Source organism: Pelobates fuscus, chromosome 10 (assembly GCF_036172605.1).
Source record: "Pelobates fuscus isolate aPelFus1 chromosome 10, aPelFus1.pri, whole genome shotgun sequence".
In the NCBI taxonomy this organism is placed as follows: domain Eukaryota; kingdom Metazoa; phylum Chordata; class Amphibia; order Anura; family Pelobatidae; genus Pelobates; species Pelobates fuscus.
In genome coordinates this window covers 113,197,120-113,216,804 of record NC_086326.1, presented here as the reverse complement: position 1 = coordinate 113,216,804, position 19,685 = coordinate 113,197,120, and the positions used below count along the sequence as shown (strand labels likewise).

The 19,685-nt window shown below is 38.5% G+C and overlaps 1 protein-coding gene across 1 annotated transcript in view; it reads left to right on the top strand.

The window, feature by feature from the left end:
- LOC134575593 (NACHT, LRR and PYD domains-containing protein 3-like) overlaps window positions 1–19,685 on the top strand; it is a 180,401-nt gene that overhangs the window by 34,095 nt on the left and 126,621 nt on the right. The window contains exon 7 of the mRNA XM_063434914.1: window positions 6,145–6,315. Within this exon, the coding sequence (XP_063290984.1) occupies window positions 6,145–6,315 (171 nt within the window). The remainder of the gene's footprint in view (window positions 1–6,144; window positions 6,316–19,685) is intronic.

The window sequence follows — 19,685 nt, the reverse complement described above, 5'->3', positions numbered from 1 at the left end:
AAGCAAGATAGTTCAAGCCGTGATTTGTCATAAGTGCGTAATTAGCTCATGGAAACCCCAAATCCACAATATCAGTAAATTAGAATATTAGATGCAATCAATAAAACAAGGAGTGTACATAGAACAATATCGGACCTCTGAAAAGTATAAGCATGCATATGGACTCAGTACTTGGTTTGGGCCCCTTTTGCAGCAATTACTGCCTCAATGCAGCGTGGCATGGAAGTTATCAGCCTGTGGCACTGCTGAGGTGTTATGGAAGACCAGGATGCTTCAATAGCGACCTTCAGCTCTTCTGCATTGTTCGGTCTCATGTCTCATCTTTCTCTTGGCAATGCCCAATAAATTCTCTATGGTGTTCAGGTCAGGCGAGTTTGCTGGCCAATCAAGCACAGTAATCCCACGGTCATTAAACCAGGCTTTGGTGCTTTGGCAGTGTGGGCTGGAAAATGAAGTCAGCATCCCCATAAAACTCGACTGCGGAAGGAAGCATGAAGTGCTCCAAAATCTCCTGGTAGACGGCTGCGTTGACCCTGGACTTAATGAAGCACAGTGGACCAACACCAGCAGATGACACTGCTCCTCAAATCAACACAGACTGTGGAAACTTCACATTGGAATTCAAGCATCTTGCAGTGTGTGCCTCTCCATTCTTACTCCAGACTCTGGGTCCTTGGTTTCTAAATGAGATGCAAAAGTTGCTCTTATGAGAAAAGAGGACTTTGGACCACTGAGCAAAAGACCAGGTCTGTATTTCTTTAGCCCAGGTAATGCTTCTGACGTTGTTTGTTGTTCAGGAGCGGCTTGACAAGAGTAATACGACATCTGAAGCCCATGTCCAGGATCTGTCTGTGTGTGGTGGCTCTTGATGCACTGACTCCAGCCTCAGTCAACTCCTTGTGAAAGTCCCCAACACTTTTCAATGGCCTTTTACTGACAATCCTCTCCAGGCTGCAGTCATCATACTTCCACACTTTTCCCTTCTACATAACTTTCTATTAATGTGCTTTGATACAGCACTTTGGGGACATCCAACTTCCTTCGCAATTACCTTTTGAGGCTTTCCCTCCTTATGGAGGGTGTCAATGATGGTTTTCTGCACAACTGTCAGGTCAGCAGTCTTCCCCATGATTGTGATTACTACTGAACCAGACTTAGAGACCATTTAAAGGCTCAGAAACCCTTTGCAGGTGTTATGGCTTACTTAGCTGATTAGAGTGGGACACTGTGGGCCTAGATTATTGCACCTTTTCACAATATTCCAATTTACTGAGATTCTGGATTTGGGGTTTTCATGAGCTGTAAGCCATAATCATCGCACTTATGACAAATCACGGCTTGAACTATCTTGCTTTGCATGTAATGCGTCTATCTCATATATTAGTTTCCCCTTTTATGTTGCATTACTGAAATAAATTAACTTTTGCACGATATTCAAATTTTCCGAGTATCACCTGTATGTGTTCACGTGTATATATGAATGTCTGACTGTATATGAATCTTGGTAAGTGCAAATGGAAATGTCTATGTATATCGAATGTACATGTGTATATAGTTTGCATGTAGTTCCCTTAATAAAATAGGATTGGGGTGCGTTCATTGTGGAAAAAATATACATTATAAGAGGTGGAGTGCCAAAATGCTGTAATTGTTGGGGGCTTCTGCGAATATGGTCATGAATATCACACGTCACAGGAATAGCCTCCTATATGTACAGATGTTGTTCTGAACCTACTTAATTTTACCTTAAATTCTATTCTTTCTTACTTGCCTCATTTAAATATGCATCATTTGTTGTGCTTGTATATGTGTTCATGTGTGTATATGAATGCATGAATGTATATTATTATTATTATTGCCATTTATATAGCGCCAACAGATTACGTAGTGCTTTACAATATTATAAAAGGTTTATAAATATAAAGAGATTTAATAATAAATAATACAATTACAAAAAACTTACAGGAACAAGAGATTGAAGAGGACCCTGCTCAAACGAGCTTATAGTCTAAAGGGGGGGGGGGGGATTTAAAATCACAATAGGACAGGAGAAATCAATGAGAAAGGGTGGGGGTGAAGCAGAGCTGGAGGAGAGAGCAGAGTGCTACCCTTTAGGAGAGAGCAAGAGACAGGTATGTGAGGTAGAGGTTACTCTAGGATGCCATAAACTTTCCTGAAGAGATAGGTTTATAAGGCACTTCTTAAATTATTGAATACTAGGGGGGAGCTTGATGGTCGTAGGCAGGCTATTCCAAAGGAAAGGAGCCACCCGCGAGAAGTCCTGCAAGTGTGAGTTGGTCATATGTGTGCGAGCAGCGGACAGGAGAAGGTAATGGGCAGAGCGTAGAGACCGAGTAATAAGCCCCACTATAGCCCTTACTCGGTCTCTACACTCTGCCCATTACCTTCTCCTGTCCGCTGCTCGCACACGTATGACCAACTCACACTTGCAGGACTTCTCGCGGGTGGCTCCTTTCCTTTGGAATAGCCTGCCTACGACCATCAAGCTCCCCCCTATTAATCAGTGAAGAGATATAGGAGGGGCTAGAATTGCTCAATGCTTTTTAGGTATGGGTTAGTGTGGCGGAAACCGCCTCGCCACGGGACATTGGAGGGGCCTGGCTGCCTGCCTCCTACCTGCTGACTATGGCCCCTGGAAAATTGGTACGTTTGAACTATATTTGGGCATGTTTTAGTTTATATTGCTGCTGCTGGCCTTTTTAGAATCATCCGTGGACATATTGGGACGTTTGGGAATAATGTCCCTTTAAGACTTTGTAACATATCACAGTAATACTGTCTTAAATATTATGTAGGTATTTATGTGTTCGGTTAAACTGGTGATATGTAGAAATGTGTGTTTTATGTGTTAAATGTATCAGTATGTAATTTTATGTCTTTTACTGTCTTTTTGTCTGCCATGTGGGTAATGGAGTTTTGCCTCAGTCCTTGGAGATAATTAGATTCCTTCCCCAATTATCTCCAGGCCAGAGGGGAGGGATTGTGAGGCATTGTGGGAGGTAACCGGTCTGAGCTGGAAAGTCATGCTGACAGGGGTTTTAAAAGATACCATTACTAACTTTTGAACCCCTGGTCTGACTCATGCCATTTTTTAATATGTTGTTCCCCTGAATGGATTGATTGTGGATATGTATTTTTATGTGAATGTGATGTATGGTTTTGAAGTTATAAACTGTATGAATAATGGGATTTTGTGTCACACTAAGGGGAGGGGATGTGTGGGTTGCACCCGTGATACTATTGGTTATTTTAGGCCTCCCTCTGGGTGTGGCCTGTATGTGTACAGTTGTAATAAAAGCCAGGCTGGATGTGCCAGTCCAGAGTTCCTGCTTAACCCTCAAAGCGATGTGTCGTCTCGTTCTTTGGGGGAATTGGATTGTATGCTGACTGCCAGGAGTGTAAGCGGATGGTATGCTTTTCCTGTTCAGCTGATTCCAGAGTTCGTGTGTTTCCAGTTCGGGAGTTGGAAGATTCGTACAGTTTGGAGTTCGGGAGAATTGGTGATTGCAGTAGCTGCTGGTCTATGGAAAAAGGGGATATCGCCTAAACTGGGTTTTATCCTCTTGTAAGTGAAACGGTCCGTTAGAGTTAGTACTTAGAATTTTCTCCTATAGGATACAGGAAGCCAATGTAAGGACTGACAGAGAGGTGAGGTGTGAGAGGACCAACTGGAGAGGAAAATCGGTCTGGCGGCAGAATTCATTACAGACTATAGTGGGGCTTATTGGAGAAGGTTACAATAATTCATGTGAGAGATGAACTAGAGCATGGGCAAGGTCCTTAGTAGTATCTTGTGTAAGAAAGGGGCGGATGCGGGCTATGTTTTAAAGGTGGAATCTACAGGATTTGATAACAGACTGGATGTGATACTCAAAACGTGAAGCCAGAATCAAGTATGATGCCAAGACAGCATGCTTGCAATGATGGACTAATGTGGGTACCACTAACTTGAAGGGAGAGAATTTGGAAGAGGAAAGACAAGGAGTTCAGTTTTAGAGAGGCTGAGTTTCAGAAAGCAGGAGGACATCCAGTCAGTGATGGATGCAAGCAATGACAAGTTGCAGGACAGCAGGAGAGACATCCGGTGAGAATGTATCTGGGTGTCATTGACTTACAGGTGGTAGTGGAATCCAAATGAGGTGATACGTTTGCCAAGAGAAGCAGTGTAAAGAGAAAATAGAAGGGGACCAAGGACAGAGCCTTGGGGGACTCCAACCGAGACAGGGCGAAGAGAGGAGGTATCATTAGAAAAGGAGACACTGGATGAGCATTGGGAAAGAGAGATGGACAAGAAGACAGTGTCACAGAGACTGAGTAATTGAAGAGTTTAAAGAAGAACATGATCAACAGTGTCAAAGGCAGCAGATAGGTCAAGCAGAATTAGTATGGAGTAGTGGCCTTTGGATTTAGCTGCCATTAGGTTGTTAGTAACTTTAAGAGCAGTCTCAGCAGAGTGGAAGATAGACTGAAGAGGGTAAAGGAGAGAGTTGGAATTGAGCAAATCAGCCAGATGGGTAAAGACAAGTCTTTCCAGAACCTTAGAGGAAAAGGGGAGCAGGGATATGGGACAATAGTTAGAAGGGGAGGACAGGTCATGAGATGATTTTTTTTCAGGATGGGTACTAAAGTGGCATGTTTAAGGACAGCAGGGGCAATGCCAGAAGAGAGAGCAGTTGAAAATGTGTGTTAAGGAAGGCCACTTCTTGTTCAGTAGCCAGAGAGAATGTCTGAAGGGTAGGAAAAGCATGATCTACGTGTGTTTGAGAAAGAGGGGGGCAATGTGGGGAGAATTCTTTGTTTAGTTGTTGAATCTTGTTGGTAAAATAAAATAGCATGCAAAGCTATCGGCTGTAAGATTAGTTTGGGGAGTGGACACAGCAGGATGAAGAAGAGAGTTAAAGGTATCAAAGAGTGTGACGAAGTGCCCTTCGCCACTTTGTCCTGGAGAGGCCTGCTTGCCTGCCTCCTCCCCTGCGACTATGGCCCTGGACTTTATGGGAATGTGTTAACGCAGATAGCTATGCCATGGAGCCCATTCGTGTAGTTAAAGACTTCGGCTCCATGGCAATTGAACTGTGTGAATAAGATCTGAAGCGCTAAATGGAGGGGATCACAGAGCCGGTTTCTGCTGACAGTTATGAGAGCAGTAAATGGAGGGTATCACAGGGCCGGTTTCTGCTGACATTTGATATGAAAGCAGTAAATGGAGGTAATCACAGAGCCAGTTTCTGCTGACTGTTATTGTGAGAGCAGTAAATGGAGGTGATCACAGTGCCGGTGTCTGCTGACAGTTATGAGAACAGTAAATGGAGGGGATCACAGGGCCGGTTTCTCCTGACCATTATTATGAGAGAAGTAAATGGAGGAGATCAGAGAGCCGGTTCCTGCTGACAGTTGATATGAGAGCAGTAAATGGAGGGGATCTCAGAGCCGGTTCCTGCTGACAGTTGATATGAGAGCAGTAAATGGAGGAGATCAGAGAGCCGGTTACTGCTGACAGTTGATATGAGAGCAGTAAATAGAGGGGATCTCAGAGCCGGTTCCTGCTGACAGTTGATATCAGAGCCGGTTCCTGCTGACAGTTGATATGAGAGCAGTAAATGGAGGGGATCTCAGAGCCGGTTCCTGCTGACAGTTGATATGAGAGCAGTAAATGGAGGGGATCAGAGAGCCGGTTACTGCTGACATTTGATATGAGAGCAGTAAATGGAGGGGATCACAGAGCCGGTTTCTGCTGACAGTTGGTATAAGAGCAGTAAATTGAGGGATCACAGAGCCGTTTTCCACTGACAGTTATGAATTAATGTCAGTTATATGAATAATCATAAATGCGAAAGGAAATATCTATGCATATAAATGTGTATATGATTTGCATGTAATTACCCTAATAAAATAGGGGTGGGGTTCGTGCATAGTGGAAAATATATAATATGACAGATAGAGTGTCAAAAAACAGTCCCATAAAAATACAATTGTTCGGGGCTCCGGAGAATGAATATCACAGACCACAGGAAAAGCTTCTTGTTGTACTACTATGTAGATAATATAATATTACCTTAAATTATATTCTTTCTTCCTTGCCCAACTTTAATATGTTTTTTGTTTTTTTTGCCATTTCAATAGATTTCATGCATGCAATCTGGACTCGGCCTGCTGTGAGGATCTCCATTTCCTTATTATTAAAAACAAGTCTCTTATCAAACTGGACCTGAGTGGGAATAAAATACAAGATTTGGGGTTGAAAATGCTATGTAAAGGATTAACACATTCTGATTGCTCCCTACAGGAGCTCCGGTGAGAAAAAAAATCTATTTAAGATTAATTTATTTCAAAACACTGACTAAGAAACATTCCTTAAAGGAACATTTTAGGGTCAGGAACACAAACATTAAAAGTAAAAAAATTTAAAAACACTCTCTAGCCAGTCCTGGCCCCCCCTTGATCCTAAATATAGTAAACCTTTATTCCATTCTTCTGCTGCTTCTGGCTCTGCCCCTGATCTGCCTTCTTGGCTGACAACATCCGAATTGATGATCTGAGCCTATCACAATGCTTTCCTATAGTATTCTGATTCTGATGATGTCAGTCAAGGAGGTGGGCTGGGGGCAAATCAAATGCCACCCTGGCCAATCAGCATCTCCTGAATTAATGCATCTCTATGAGGAAAGTTCAGTGTCTCAATGCAGAGGATGGAGACACTGAATGTCAGTGCCCCAGGAAGCACCTCTAGTAGCCATTTGAGGAGTGGCCAGTGGAGGTTAGGTGTCCCTAGGCTGTAATGTAAACACTGATAAAAAAAGAATAATGGATCAGCGCTAACGGGGTCACAACAGACAAATAACAGGCAGCTCATCTATGTGGGACTCCCTCACAGAACACACAGAGAAGTAGATGGTAAAAGTAAAAAGAGAAAAGGTAGAGCCAGTAGTAATCCAATAACTGATATAAAGTTAAATAAAAACAGAAAACTTTATAAAAATGTGTATACAAATCGTATTCAATATAGCCAGGATACCGGAAATAACAAATAAAAAGATAAAAATCCAAATAAAATTAACAAAATGTCCAAATTACTGTCCAAAGAAATATAAAATGCAGGAAACCACAACAAAAAACAATTCAGGAGATAGCTGTGTAAATCTACAGAGAAAACATAAAGCAAAACATAGTGTGATATTGTTACAAATATAATGTATTGTGCGCAGTAATCAGTTGCACTCACTAAATCAAAGTAGGTATAAGCGCTCTTAGGGTACCTCCCCAGATATGATGGGGGGTCAAAACAATCCTTCCGTTCACCTCCAAATTCTTATTCCGCCAAAAGACATCCACAGGTCAGGGTTTAAAAATGTAAAGAAAATGTATTCGACATTAAGGAATTTATACATCCACAAAATGATAAAGAAAAGTTCCATATAAAACAGCTTACTACATGCCACTCTAAAAGAGTTATTTATGTAATTACTAGTACGTGTGGTTTGCTTTGTGTTGGAAGGACCACTTGGACACTATATCTGAGAATACAGGAACATGTTCGAAATATTAGAATAGAATTTGAAAAACACAGTCTTTCTAATTATTTTAAGTTAAAACATAACAAGGACCCAACCCAACTTACATTTTTTGGAATACAAAAAGTTGTAACCAATTGGAGGGGAGAAGATCTCATCACCGCAATGGGTAAAATGGAGATGAGATGAATCTTTAATCTAAATTCTCTTCTCCCCTATGGTTTAAATAGTGATTTCGAGTTATATCATATTTTATAAATATTTTTTTATAATATCAAGTATTTTTAAATATTTTTACCAATTTTATCTACGTTATTGATTAATCAGGTACATTTATGATTGTATTTTCCATTGATTCTTAGAATTATCTAATTATTATATACCTAGAAGAATTTGAACTATATATAAGTGTACGATCTCCTAATTATGCACATATATATTTTATCCATCTAGATTTGCTAGTTTTTCATTATCACCTGAAGCATTACGACTTCATGTATATTCTATTATTTGTTATTGCCTCTTATTCTGTATATGAGCTATATTTGAAGGGTTAATATGCCCACAAGTATGGACATTGGATATCCCTAACACAGCACGGAGAAGCCAGTAAGAAAGACGGCGATACCAATACCAGAAGTGACAAATGGACGTGACGTCACTTCCAGGAATCAGTACGACAAGCACAATCAGCTGTGAATACGACGTCAAAGACAACGACGGACTGGATTGGACAATTAGGATCTGAGAGGACCAATGAAATACCAGACCTGGGATTCAAAAGGACGGAGGTAACAGGGAGGAGATGAACTTCGATTGAAAAAGCCAGAGGAGAGGGTGAAATGCGTCTCGAAGAGGCTTGCAGCACAAGGACACAATTTTTTATTGTTTTGTTAGATATATGTGTTATTTTAATATACTAATAAATTGGTCAGCTGGATCTTTTTTAATTAATACCTGCTGCTTTCTTCATTTACCTCCAAATAAGGAGTACCCCTCTTTGTGGGTAACAAGCTGTTCAAACCAGAGCCAGGTATACAGATTTGGCTCTGGAAAAGATGAGCGATATACCACTTGGTACATTTACTTATTTAGATCTCTTCTAACATACTTCACCAGAAAGATATTTTCTTTGTGTTTTCTTCTGAGTATTGAAGAAAGAAAAAAAAGAGGGAAGGTGTCTCCCAATATACACCAAGGCTTACGTGAATACCTGAAAAAAACGAATACAAATTTGTGCATTATAAGAAGCACACTGGATAAAAACAGACTAGATTAACATAAGATCTATTAATTATCTGCTTATTAAGCACAGCTCTGGAAGAAAAAAAAAAGAGGGGAGTGGCCATTACGTTCTCTAAAAATATATCCATAAATATTAAATGCCAAGATCTTTATAAAAAAGGAAGATATATTGTCCTGGTGTGCAAAATAAATTATAAACTCTTTACACTAGCTAATATATATGCACCTAATAAGTCTACCATAAAATTTATAGCAGAGATTATGAAGAAAATTGATCAAATCAAACATTGCTATTAATGATGGGTGATTTCAACTGTGTAATAGACCCTGTGACAAACTCTTTTTGTATGAGTTCGCCACGAGTTTTTGGAGGGGCCTGTTTGCCAGCCTGCTATCCTGTTACTATGGGCCCTGCAATATACCTTGCCCAATACACTTTAAAAGGCTCCATTCATGTAATGTAAGTACTTTTGTACTCCACAAAGAGAGACCGACCGCTGGCCCTAATTCCCTGGACCTGTTTTGGGCATGAAGCCATGCTTGCAGACGGTCAAAAAGAGACTTCCATGAAACTTTTGAACCCCTGCTCTGACCTGGGTGATTTTTAGATATGTTGTTCACACAGATCAGGGCTATCTGAGGATGTAACATTTTTGGGGGACATATGTTATGTTTTGGGGTACTTTATGAACTTTGTGAAAATGTGTTTTTTCTGCCTGGAGATAATTGAGTTACTGTCAGGGTACCTGAAGTCTCTACCTCTGAGAGAGGCAGAGACTTAGACGTTTATCCGTCCAGACGAGCCGTTTCCTCCGTTCCTCGCGGTCCATCCGGTCACTTAAACGCTGGCCGCGAGGGATCCACTTCCTTTTCTAACATGACGCTCGGTACTCGACGTCATGACGCCAATCCCGAGCGACCTGTCACTCAATTGTCTGATATCTAATCAGCACTCGTCGGAGGTGTGTCTACTCTCCGGAGCCAGGGTATTTAAGCTTGCTTCTCTCTTCAGCTCATTGCCCTGTCGTGGTTCTAGCCTGTCTAGTCACTCAGTGCTCTGGTTTCTGTTTTCTCTTTGGTTTTGACCCGGCTTGTTGTACTACCCTGCTTCTCTCTGTTACCTCTTTGACCCGGCTTGTCTCTCGCTTACCTGTCTTCTCGTTCCCTCGACCTCGGCTTGTCTCTGACCATTCTCTATTATTCTCTGTACGTTAGTCCGGCCATTCTAAGGTCCGGTATACGTACCTTTCTACTGTTTGTACTCTGCGTGTTGGATCCCTGTCCCGATCCTGACATTACGACAGGGCCAATGGATCCTGCAGGTACAAATAGTCAGCTTGGGTCTTCCGACCCCAGGTTTGACGCCATGGAACACAGGATGGATCAGATGGCCCTAGCACTACAGGCGCTATTGTCTCGTGCTAGTAACCCACCCGAGGAGACGCGTACTCCTTCTATTTCTCCTGTAAGTTCAGGTCTAGAGGTAGCCACTGTAGGTGCCTCTTCCCGTATTACCCCACCAGTACGTTATGGCGGTTCCCCTGAGAAGTGTCGTGTTTTTTTAAACCAGATCAGCATCCACTTCGAATTACAACCCCGCTCCTATCCTACAGATAGAGCGAAGGTTGGATTTATTATTACGTTACTCATTGAGAAAGCTCTGAGATGGGCCAATCCTTTATGGGAGAATGATAATCCGTTAGTCTATAATTATAATGCCTTTGTAGCTGCTTTTAGAAGAACTTTTGACCCCCCTGGTAGAAAGGTCAATGCAGCTAGATTACTGTTGCGCCTTAGACAGGAGAATCGAACACTTGTGGATTATGCACTAGAGTTCAGGTCCTTGGCGGCAGAAGTTAAGTGGAACGAACAGGCTTATATAGATGTATTTTTGAATGGGTTATCAGATGTAATCCTTGACGAGGTCGCTACTAGAGAGCTCCCTGAGAATTTGGAGGATTTAATTTCTTTTATCTCTCGCATTGATGAACGCTTAAGAGAGAGGCAGAACACTCGAGATAAGACCCGTAGACCTTCCTTTAAACTAGCTCCCTCATTTCAAAATTCTGAGACCGAAACCTTACGTTTTCCAGAGCCTATGCAGATAGGTAACACTCACCTCACAGAACAGGAGAGACAGTACAGGAGAAGGGAGGGTTTATGTATGTACTGTGGAGTCAGAGGTCACTTACGCCTAAATTGTCCTAATCGTTCGGGAAACGCACGCACCTAAGTTTCTCTAGAGGACAGGCCTTGGGTGTTTCTATTTTGTCCTCTATTCACAATTATAAAGATCACAGGCTTCTGTTACCCGTTTCTTTAACTTGGGAGAAGGGGTATTAAAGACCATGGCATTGATCGATTCTGGAGCTGCTGAGAGCTTTATCGACCAAGTTTTTGTTACCAAACATGCTATCCCATCCCAGTTAAGGGAGACACCCCTGGCCGTTGAGGCCATAGATGGTAGACCTTTACTTGAGCCTGTTATTTTCCGCGAGACCATACCTGTTAACTTAACTGTTGGTATCTTACATAGAGAAGACATATCTTTATTGCTTATTTCCTCTCCTTCTATTCCCATAGTCCTGGGGTATTCTTGGTTAAAAAGACATAACCCTATCATTGATTGGGAGTTAGGGGAGATAGTCTCATGGGGTCAGAGTTGTCAAGAGAGATGTTTGCGGAGGATCTCGCCCCTTTGTCTAGCTAACACATCGGCTAATTCTTCCAACTCTACAGAGACACAAATACCACCTCAGTACCTGGATTTAAAGGCGGTATTTGATAAAAAGAAAGCCGATACCTTACCTCCACACAGGTCCTTTGATTGCAAGATTGTAACCGTGGGCGGTTCCCTTATTTACCTCTATAATGTCTTAAAGCATAGAACTTAGCAGGGCTAACCATACAGATATCTTAGCCATAATGTTATATAGTTAGTAAGAGATCCTCTATTTAACATATGTAAATAATTGAGAATACAATATAAAATAAGGATTGTCTTGGAAGCAATAGTTTTGTCTTTTAGATATTTATTATATAAAAATATAAATATAGACATATAAAATCCATTATAGCAGAGTTTATAAGATGAAATTAAATGCTTGCAAATATCATTAATAGGTTAACATACCCTTCTGAACATGTCATCATGTCAGCCTCTCAGTCATTTTAAGATGGAGCAGCGTCTGTCTCCAAGTCTCTCCTCTGTCTGTTAACATTTAAAAGTACACCTATTTATACCTTAAGTGTCGTCATTTTAGAGTCACCATAGTTCAAATATGAAAAAGTCCATAACTAAAAGCAAATGCACACGTCATGGGAAACTCCCGGACCTGGGGAACTTCCATCAAGTTCAAGAGACAAGATGGCTTCCCAAAGTCTGAATAGCTTATCTGTTGTTTATACTAAGACGTAAGTGCACAGTCGTGGGAGATTCCGGATTTGGGGAAGTTCCATTAACTTGGGGTTACCACAGTATATTGTGTACTGAAAGAGTCGTAGTATAGCCTTGAAACTTGTTTATGCGTTATTGTTATTGTAATTCGTCTGGGACAAAATGGCGCAAACATATTATGCACTGAGGTTATTGCTTAAAGAAACATCTATGAAAAACAATATGTTCCATTTCTAACACCTTGTCAGTTTGCAATATCTCTTAAAGACAAAGTACACAGTTTAAGAAATACAACATTTCATTCTAAAACTTGTAATATTTGCATTTGCCCATAACACCCTCTCCATTAAACTGTGGACATTGTAGACCATTTCTTCCTTAAATTAGTGAACCAAAGTTCTCCAACAGTCTAGGTTTTTTTTGTGCTCCCAGCTTCTTTGATCATTGTTGTAACAGTAAAACATCCGTAGTGTGATCTTTGCCTGTAAAGGTGGTTGATTAAAATGAGCAAAGCTTTTGTCTAGGAAAGAATTGAAAAGAACACCAAGTTCCAGAGTAAGATATTCTCGGATGGATCCGGATACGAATTTTAATCCAAAGTTAAAAGTAGTAATTGTATTTGTAATCCAAAGTCTGTAAAGGCCTGTAGAAGTGTACATTCCTTAGATACATTGCTGGAGGTTATGTTTGTAGAATACCCGGGTATTTGTTGTAGAGTATAGATTGTAGAGTCCAGCTTTCCAAATATTTGGCTAGAATTGGTTGCAGATATTGAATCGGCATCATCTGTTATCACCGTGGTGATGGTGTTGGTATTTGTCTTTTGTTTTTTATTTAGTTTTTTTCATGAAACATTTTTACACCGTTTATGATGTGTATAGATTAGATACTCTCCAATATTCTTTTACGGAATAAATTAATTGACCGCATTTCCAAGACATTGTCTTAAGTGACATGGATCCCATTATAGTAAATGTTATGTTGATACAGCAATCGAAGTGGATTCTCAAGAATGCCTCTTTTTGCTGGATTGGAATCTTTGTAACATCTCAGTGATAGACATCTCAATGACATTAGGTGCTGTTGGGCTAAAAATGTTAACAGGTAAAATCTGTGGAAAAATCTTTACATTTGTTGTTATACTTTGTATAATAATGATGATAGATGAAATAGTAACAGTTAATCTTTATAGTGTTTTGTTTTAAAGATAAACCATTGTATATGATTTAGAGATATAAGGATAATATGAAACAGTATTTACCGCCTTTGTTCACAATGGTATGTAAAATTACATTCTCTTTAAATGATAAAAATACTCTTTTATTCAAAATGTCTCAATATATTTAGAATAGTTGATAATTGGAAATATGACATTATTCATCTTTCTTTGTCCTGTTAGGGAGAAGACAACTTATTCCCTAAGTTACGTTTTTTTAATATAATAACTACAGTTATTAGTGGCTTAAAATACCAGAAACACCCAAATATTGAATTTTTTTTGAATTTTTTTTTACCAAGATCTGACAGCCATTGTGGAAAGTCACGTTCGTAAGATTGGATGCTTAACAATGAGAATCTTAATTTTTTAAATATATTTACCAGCGGCTGTTGGGTGTAACTTAAGATGATTTGGATTTTTTATTATTTCTAAAAGTGAGTTAAGAAAGCACTTAGATGCAATATTGAAGGTATTTATATTTTAACTCTACCTTTGTATAGGTGGCTTTATGTACCTTTAACCATCAAAACCAAATAACATTTCCCTGGTATTTGAAAAAACGATAAAATATTTGATTACGTGTATTTTAATATATATACATAGAGTGGTATGGATGTTGAATTTATATCTTTGACATCTTTTCACCAGTTTGCAATAGGTGACCTAAATGATCAATTTCCAAACTCATCATGTATATCAGCTGGACGGGTTAATCCATAATACTCTTTTACTTTCCATTGACTGGCCTTAGCTCTGGCAGACTGAATATGTTTATCATTATACATAAACTTTATGATAGTTGATGTAAAGTTTCTGTCTGTCTTTCAGTTACATTTTAACTGTTGAAGTACTTCACTTATATTAATTATACCACTCTGCAAACTTAAACGAATATCGAGTAGTTTCTGATTTAATAAGAACACTTCACATTTTCTTCTAAAGTTTAAACGTTATTGCAGTTGTTATTGTAATCATATGATCTTTAACTATCAGGATTCAATTATTTATCTGGGTAATTAGCTGTTATGCTCTTATACTTTATCTAATATATTTGTTTGTAGGCCATACTGCAGCTGCATTTGGCATTTTAGCAATAATTTTCAATTGCGTTTCAGATATTCACAAAGTCTATCCACCTTTGTAATTAACACATTATGTGTTTATTTTATACCATTAGTTATAGTATCTGTATTATATTACACGTTGTCACTGACACATTTCTGATACAGGGAAAAAAGTAGCATGATTGCTTTAGTAATTATAATTTTTCTGTCCATGCACCACATTCCTGGAAGTCCAGAATATAGCAAAAATCCTTTGTCGTTTGATTCTATGGAGCCATTTAACGTTTTGATTGGTATAGTTATACCAAAAGAGCAAGGAGTACATCGGTAGATCACATCTGCAACAGAACCATTACAGATTCCTTGTTGTATCAATGTTTCTCTGTGTTTATGTTTACAGGAGTTCCTTGCTTTGCAGGTATGTACATAATATGTAGAGTTTAAGAAAAGCTGCAAATCGGGCTTTAGTACAAGTGTCCCATGATGTCAGGTTTCTGAAAGATTTTGCTGGCCTTTTATATTCCATTCTCTTTGCAGGGCATCTGCTCTTAGTAGGCCTGTGTTGTTATTATTTATTAATTGCATCGAGGTTTCTTTCGTTAATTGATATGTTTCTTCCGAATTCAAATTCATATGCCACCAAATGTCATTGTAAAGTTCATTGTTGCAGAATATTATTCCAGCATGGTTTTCACTCCAGTAGGAAATCTATATTCCTCTTCTTCTGCTCCTTCCTATTAACCACGTTTCCTGAGTTGTAGGCAACAATCTGTGTCTTGTACTGTGAGGCGCTTTGATAGTCAATCAGGTTTTCTCAGTACCATGTTCCATCTTGAGAAACAGCTGGGTGTTGACAATTATCAGCCTTTATTTCTTTTTCCGGTCATCTTCTGTCTGGATAATAGCAATGTCCAGAATTAACATAGCACTTCTTTTCAGCATAAGAAGGCTGTTTGCGGTAGTCATTCAATGATAAACTATATTGCATAGTCTTTTCTTACATCACCTTCATAGGTGCATCCAAAGTCTTTCACAAGCATCCGTCCCGTCTTTTTCTGTTTTCAGCATGCTTTGCCATCATCGTTGAGTCCATTATTAGGATTTGTAATAGTCCAATCACATCTTTCTCATGTATAATCGGTTTTTGGAATAATCTCAATAGGTTCCTTGTGAAATACCAGTGTAGGTCACATTAGCAATCATTGCACTGTGAGCGGTGTCTCTCCTTTTGAGATAGTTCTTGGAGGCAGTCCTCACGATCAAAGAACTTGTATAATGTGCAGTCCAAGTCAGTTCAGGTGCTTCCTGCTTGTTAACATAATCCCAATGCAGTTTTAAAACGACAGCTAGGGTTGATGTTATGATAATGCTGCAGATTGTAAGAAGGAGACACCATAACCAATTTTCTAGCATCCTTTTGCTTCCATCTTTGCATTTCTTTCTTACTGTATAAGATAATTCAGGTTCAGTCTGTTTTCTCCATAATGATGTTGATGATTCATTTTTCATACATTCCATATTAACTGTGAATGTATCACGTCTGTCGTTCATCCTTCTCCTTCACATTTGCAGGTTCAGATGTCAGATCATGATTCAGTCTGTTACGTGGCTATGATTCTAGTGGCTGTGTTCTGGTGGCATTTCTGTCATCCTCTGTTTGTTTTATCTTGTCATCTTTAACAGCATCCATTGTGTCAGTCAGTGGTTCTGTGAACGTCCTGTAAGTATTTAGCAGGTTGTAAAATATCAAAACTTACTGTTCTCGGTTGGCTCTGATTGTTCTCTGTAGTAAAAGTTCTCGGAGTCACCCTCTCCAGGACAAGCTGGCCAACAGTAAGAAAAAGTTGGTGGTGCAAGGTGAGGTGGGCTGAAAAAAAAATGCCCTAAATTTCTCTAATAGAACCAATGGTTCTAAGCTCTCCATGGTGCAGAAATATGATTGTCAGTGAAAAAACGTGTAACATTTCATATGGTGTCTCACCATTTGTATCATCAGGTATGTTGTGAATGCTCATCTGTACCATAGGAATAAATAGATACCACTGTGTGGGGCAAGCAACTAGTAACTTGGTTAATAATCATTTAACCTCAGCATTTTCCCAGACCACAACCCCACTACTTTGGGGGTGGTTGGGGCACTGAAATCCCAAAGTAACCCAAATGTGGTTGCCCAGTTTTAGGTTTCCTTTGCAGTAACTGCAGGACCACCATCCAAATGGATGGTCCTGGGATTATCAAATGCATACTAAGGAAGTGAGACTAGAAAACGTGGTATCAGAGGTTGCACTTCGCACAGGATATATCCAAGTAAACCTGGTACATGCATCAACACATACAAAAGCATATTCATAACCATGAGATGTTGATAACTTCCAATGTATAGTAATTCAAAAAGTACGTTAGATATTAATATTTCAATAAACAGTACATCAGTAATGTGGCAATAAGCAAATGCTTATGATTACTAAACACATGAATTACAGTATTTCCCATATTGGGCCACCAATATTCCTTTTCAGGAGTCAGAAGTACATTACCTCTCTCTATAAGAGCTTGTCCTAGCCATGAAAAAGCTTTTGGGCAAGTCTATCTTTCATCTATAGGAAGAACAACCAACATATTACCTTCAATGGTTATTATGTAATTAACCCCTCTAAACGATAGGAGTATTTATGTGGATACCAGGTGGATAAGGTCTGGATATCCTTGCAAGCATACACTCTGCATCATGACTGAGAGATAGGGTATGCAATGTGATCCAGTGACCACAGACACAGTGCATCAAAGTGCCTGTTGACGGCCAACTATATGAGGAGAGGGCCCATGCTTTGTTATAAGCATGTCCATACACGTATTACAATGCCAGGCTTTCAATTTGTTTCCACAAAGCAACATGCAGTTGTGGATATAAACACACGACGTAGCGTAAGAAAAACTGTTTGAACACCAGACTGAGACTCGAGATCAGTTTACAGTGGACCAAAATAGATAAATGAAATCCTATCAAATAATATACTTTCAATATACTTTCTCTAAATTACTTTATCCTCTGTATTAACTATGAAATATTAAAGTTAAAACAATAACATTTAAAAGCCAACTTTTAGTGTGCATAGGAATTACAAGGCCGTTCGTAGCGTGAGATAAAGAACAGCTTTTTTAAAATCCGAATAGTCTGTGAACACAAAATGACCTTGCGCTGAATATTCACTTGCAGGGGAAAAAAACAAAACCTTTTTTTCTTTTCTTTAGTAAATTAATTATTTAATTAAACATAGTTAGAAACTCCCTCAAAGTCCCGATGACTTTGCAAGAAACATGTCGTCTTTAAATACTGGGTAAGTCTATTAAACAGTGAAATAGCATTTTTACCCTGTATATCATGTTGTCACAGCTATACTGTGCAGTATTACAAACTATTTTATGAGTGTTGTGCAAACTGTTCATTAAAAGCCAGTGGTCTAGCGAGCTATAGAACATTTATTTATTTATTCTTTAAAGCTCTGACCTCAATTGGCAAAGCAATATTGTAATGGTGTCCATTGCAATCTGCGATCTGTACTTGCTGCTCTCAAAAATTCTGAATATGTTCAGAGATTTCTCGGGCAATAATAAATCCCCCACTTTTCATTTATGCTAAACCTGCCTGTTGTAAATGGATTCGGTATATTTCTTGACATAAGTACTTGTACTTAAATCTGTTTAACAAAGCTGTTTATATTGTGGTAAAATATATATATATTTTTTATTATTATTATTTATTTTATTTTTTAACATTGCTTAATTTTTTAAAAAGATACCTGCATATTTCATTAAATATCCTTTATATGTCTTTAAGGCATAAAATATCTGCAAATTAAGATTATATACAAAAATGCATGTTCTGGATATTCCCACAATACCTCTTCTATTATTATACATTTTTTTATTTTATTTTTTTGTGTGAAATCTGATTCCTTTTAGGATGAGCACCCCAGTTTCAGAGGCTTCTTTGGAGGTGACCACAGAAAAGTATAGATTCTATAAAATAGATGTGAGGGGGCTTTGGACAGTAAAGTCACTTTAATTATACTTTTCATATAGCATATATGATATGTGATATTCAATGGGATTTACTATATCAGAGCATTATCACTTTAATTGACACTGCATTTTTTATGCATTCTTCTTTATGCATTATGATTTTTCTATTTTCTTAATTGTTAATGTCTGTTTAGAATATTGCAGGCTTTGCAATATCAAACTAATTTTGCATTATTATATTTACAATGCTCCTACAACTCATTATTATTATTATTATTATTATTATTATTAAAATTAGCCTCCTTCAGTATTAGCACTATCTACCACTGGAATTATTGCAAGATACACCAATATGTGGTGGAACTGAATCTCCATATATGAGATTTGAAACTGTATTTTTATTTCTACACTGTGCCCTAATCTGTATTTATATACACAATTGCGGCAGCATATAGCTTTTAAAGAAGCAATTATTGCACCCATCATGTGTGGTTGACTGTGGACTTTTTTAAAACCTATTCTTTATTTTTAATTTTTTATAAATCCGTTTCTGGCTCTGAGAGAGCAGGCTGCTGAATGCATGTAAATGCTCTTATTACCTGGTCTATGTACATTTATTTATAAACAACATTGGTGTATTTATTTTATTTTATTTTATGAAAACCTAGTTTATGAAATTTACTGAGATACATGTGTCTGATCTGATTACAGTCAGTAGTACAATATCATTGTTCTAATTTCCTTACTGCTAGCACTACAGGTACAGTGGGATAGTACCACTTATTTAAGTAAGCTTTCCCTTTTAAAATTGGTGGATTTTAATCCTGTCATTGCAATAGACTAAAGACTGTACCTGAGTAAGCAAAGTCATTATGTGCAGGAATTGTGCACTTTAAATAGTAGAATACTTATGCTATTCTAGTGAATTGGGCTGGCTGCTTAACACATCATTTAGTATCTTTTGGTCACATTTAAAGCTGTAAATGTATATAACATTTTATTTAAATAAGCCTTTAATAAGTTCAGTTTAAAAGTTATCAGAGATCCTGTATAGTTACAATTTTATTTTGCCCTGATTTATTTTACATATATATTATTTTTAATCATTTTATAAATATTTATTTTTGCAGAGCATTTAGGGAAGCAAAGGATGTATAACCACCTGTTGCCCTTTTTTTCTAGGAGGGTAGTATAATTTCAACTCT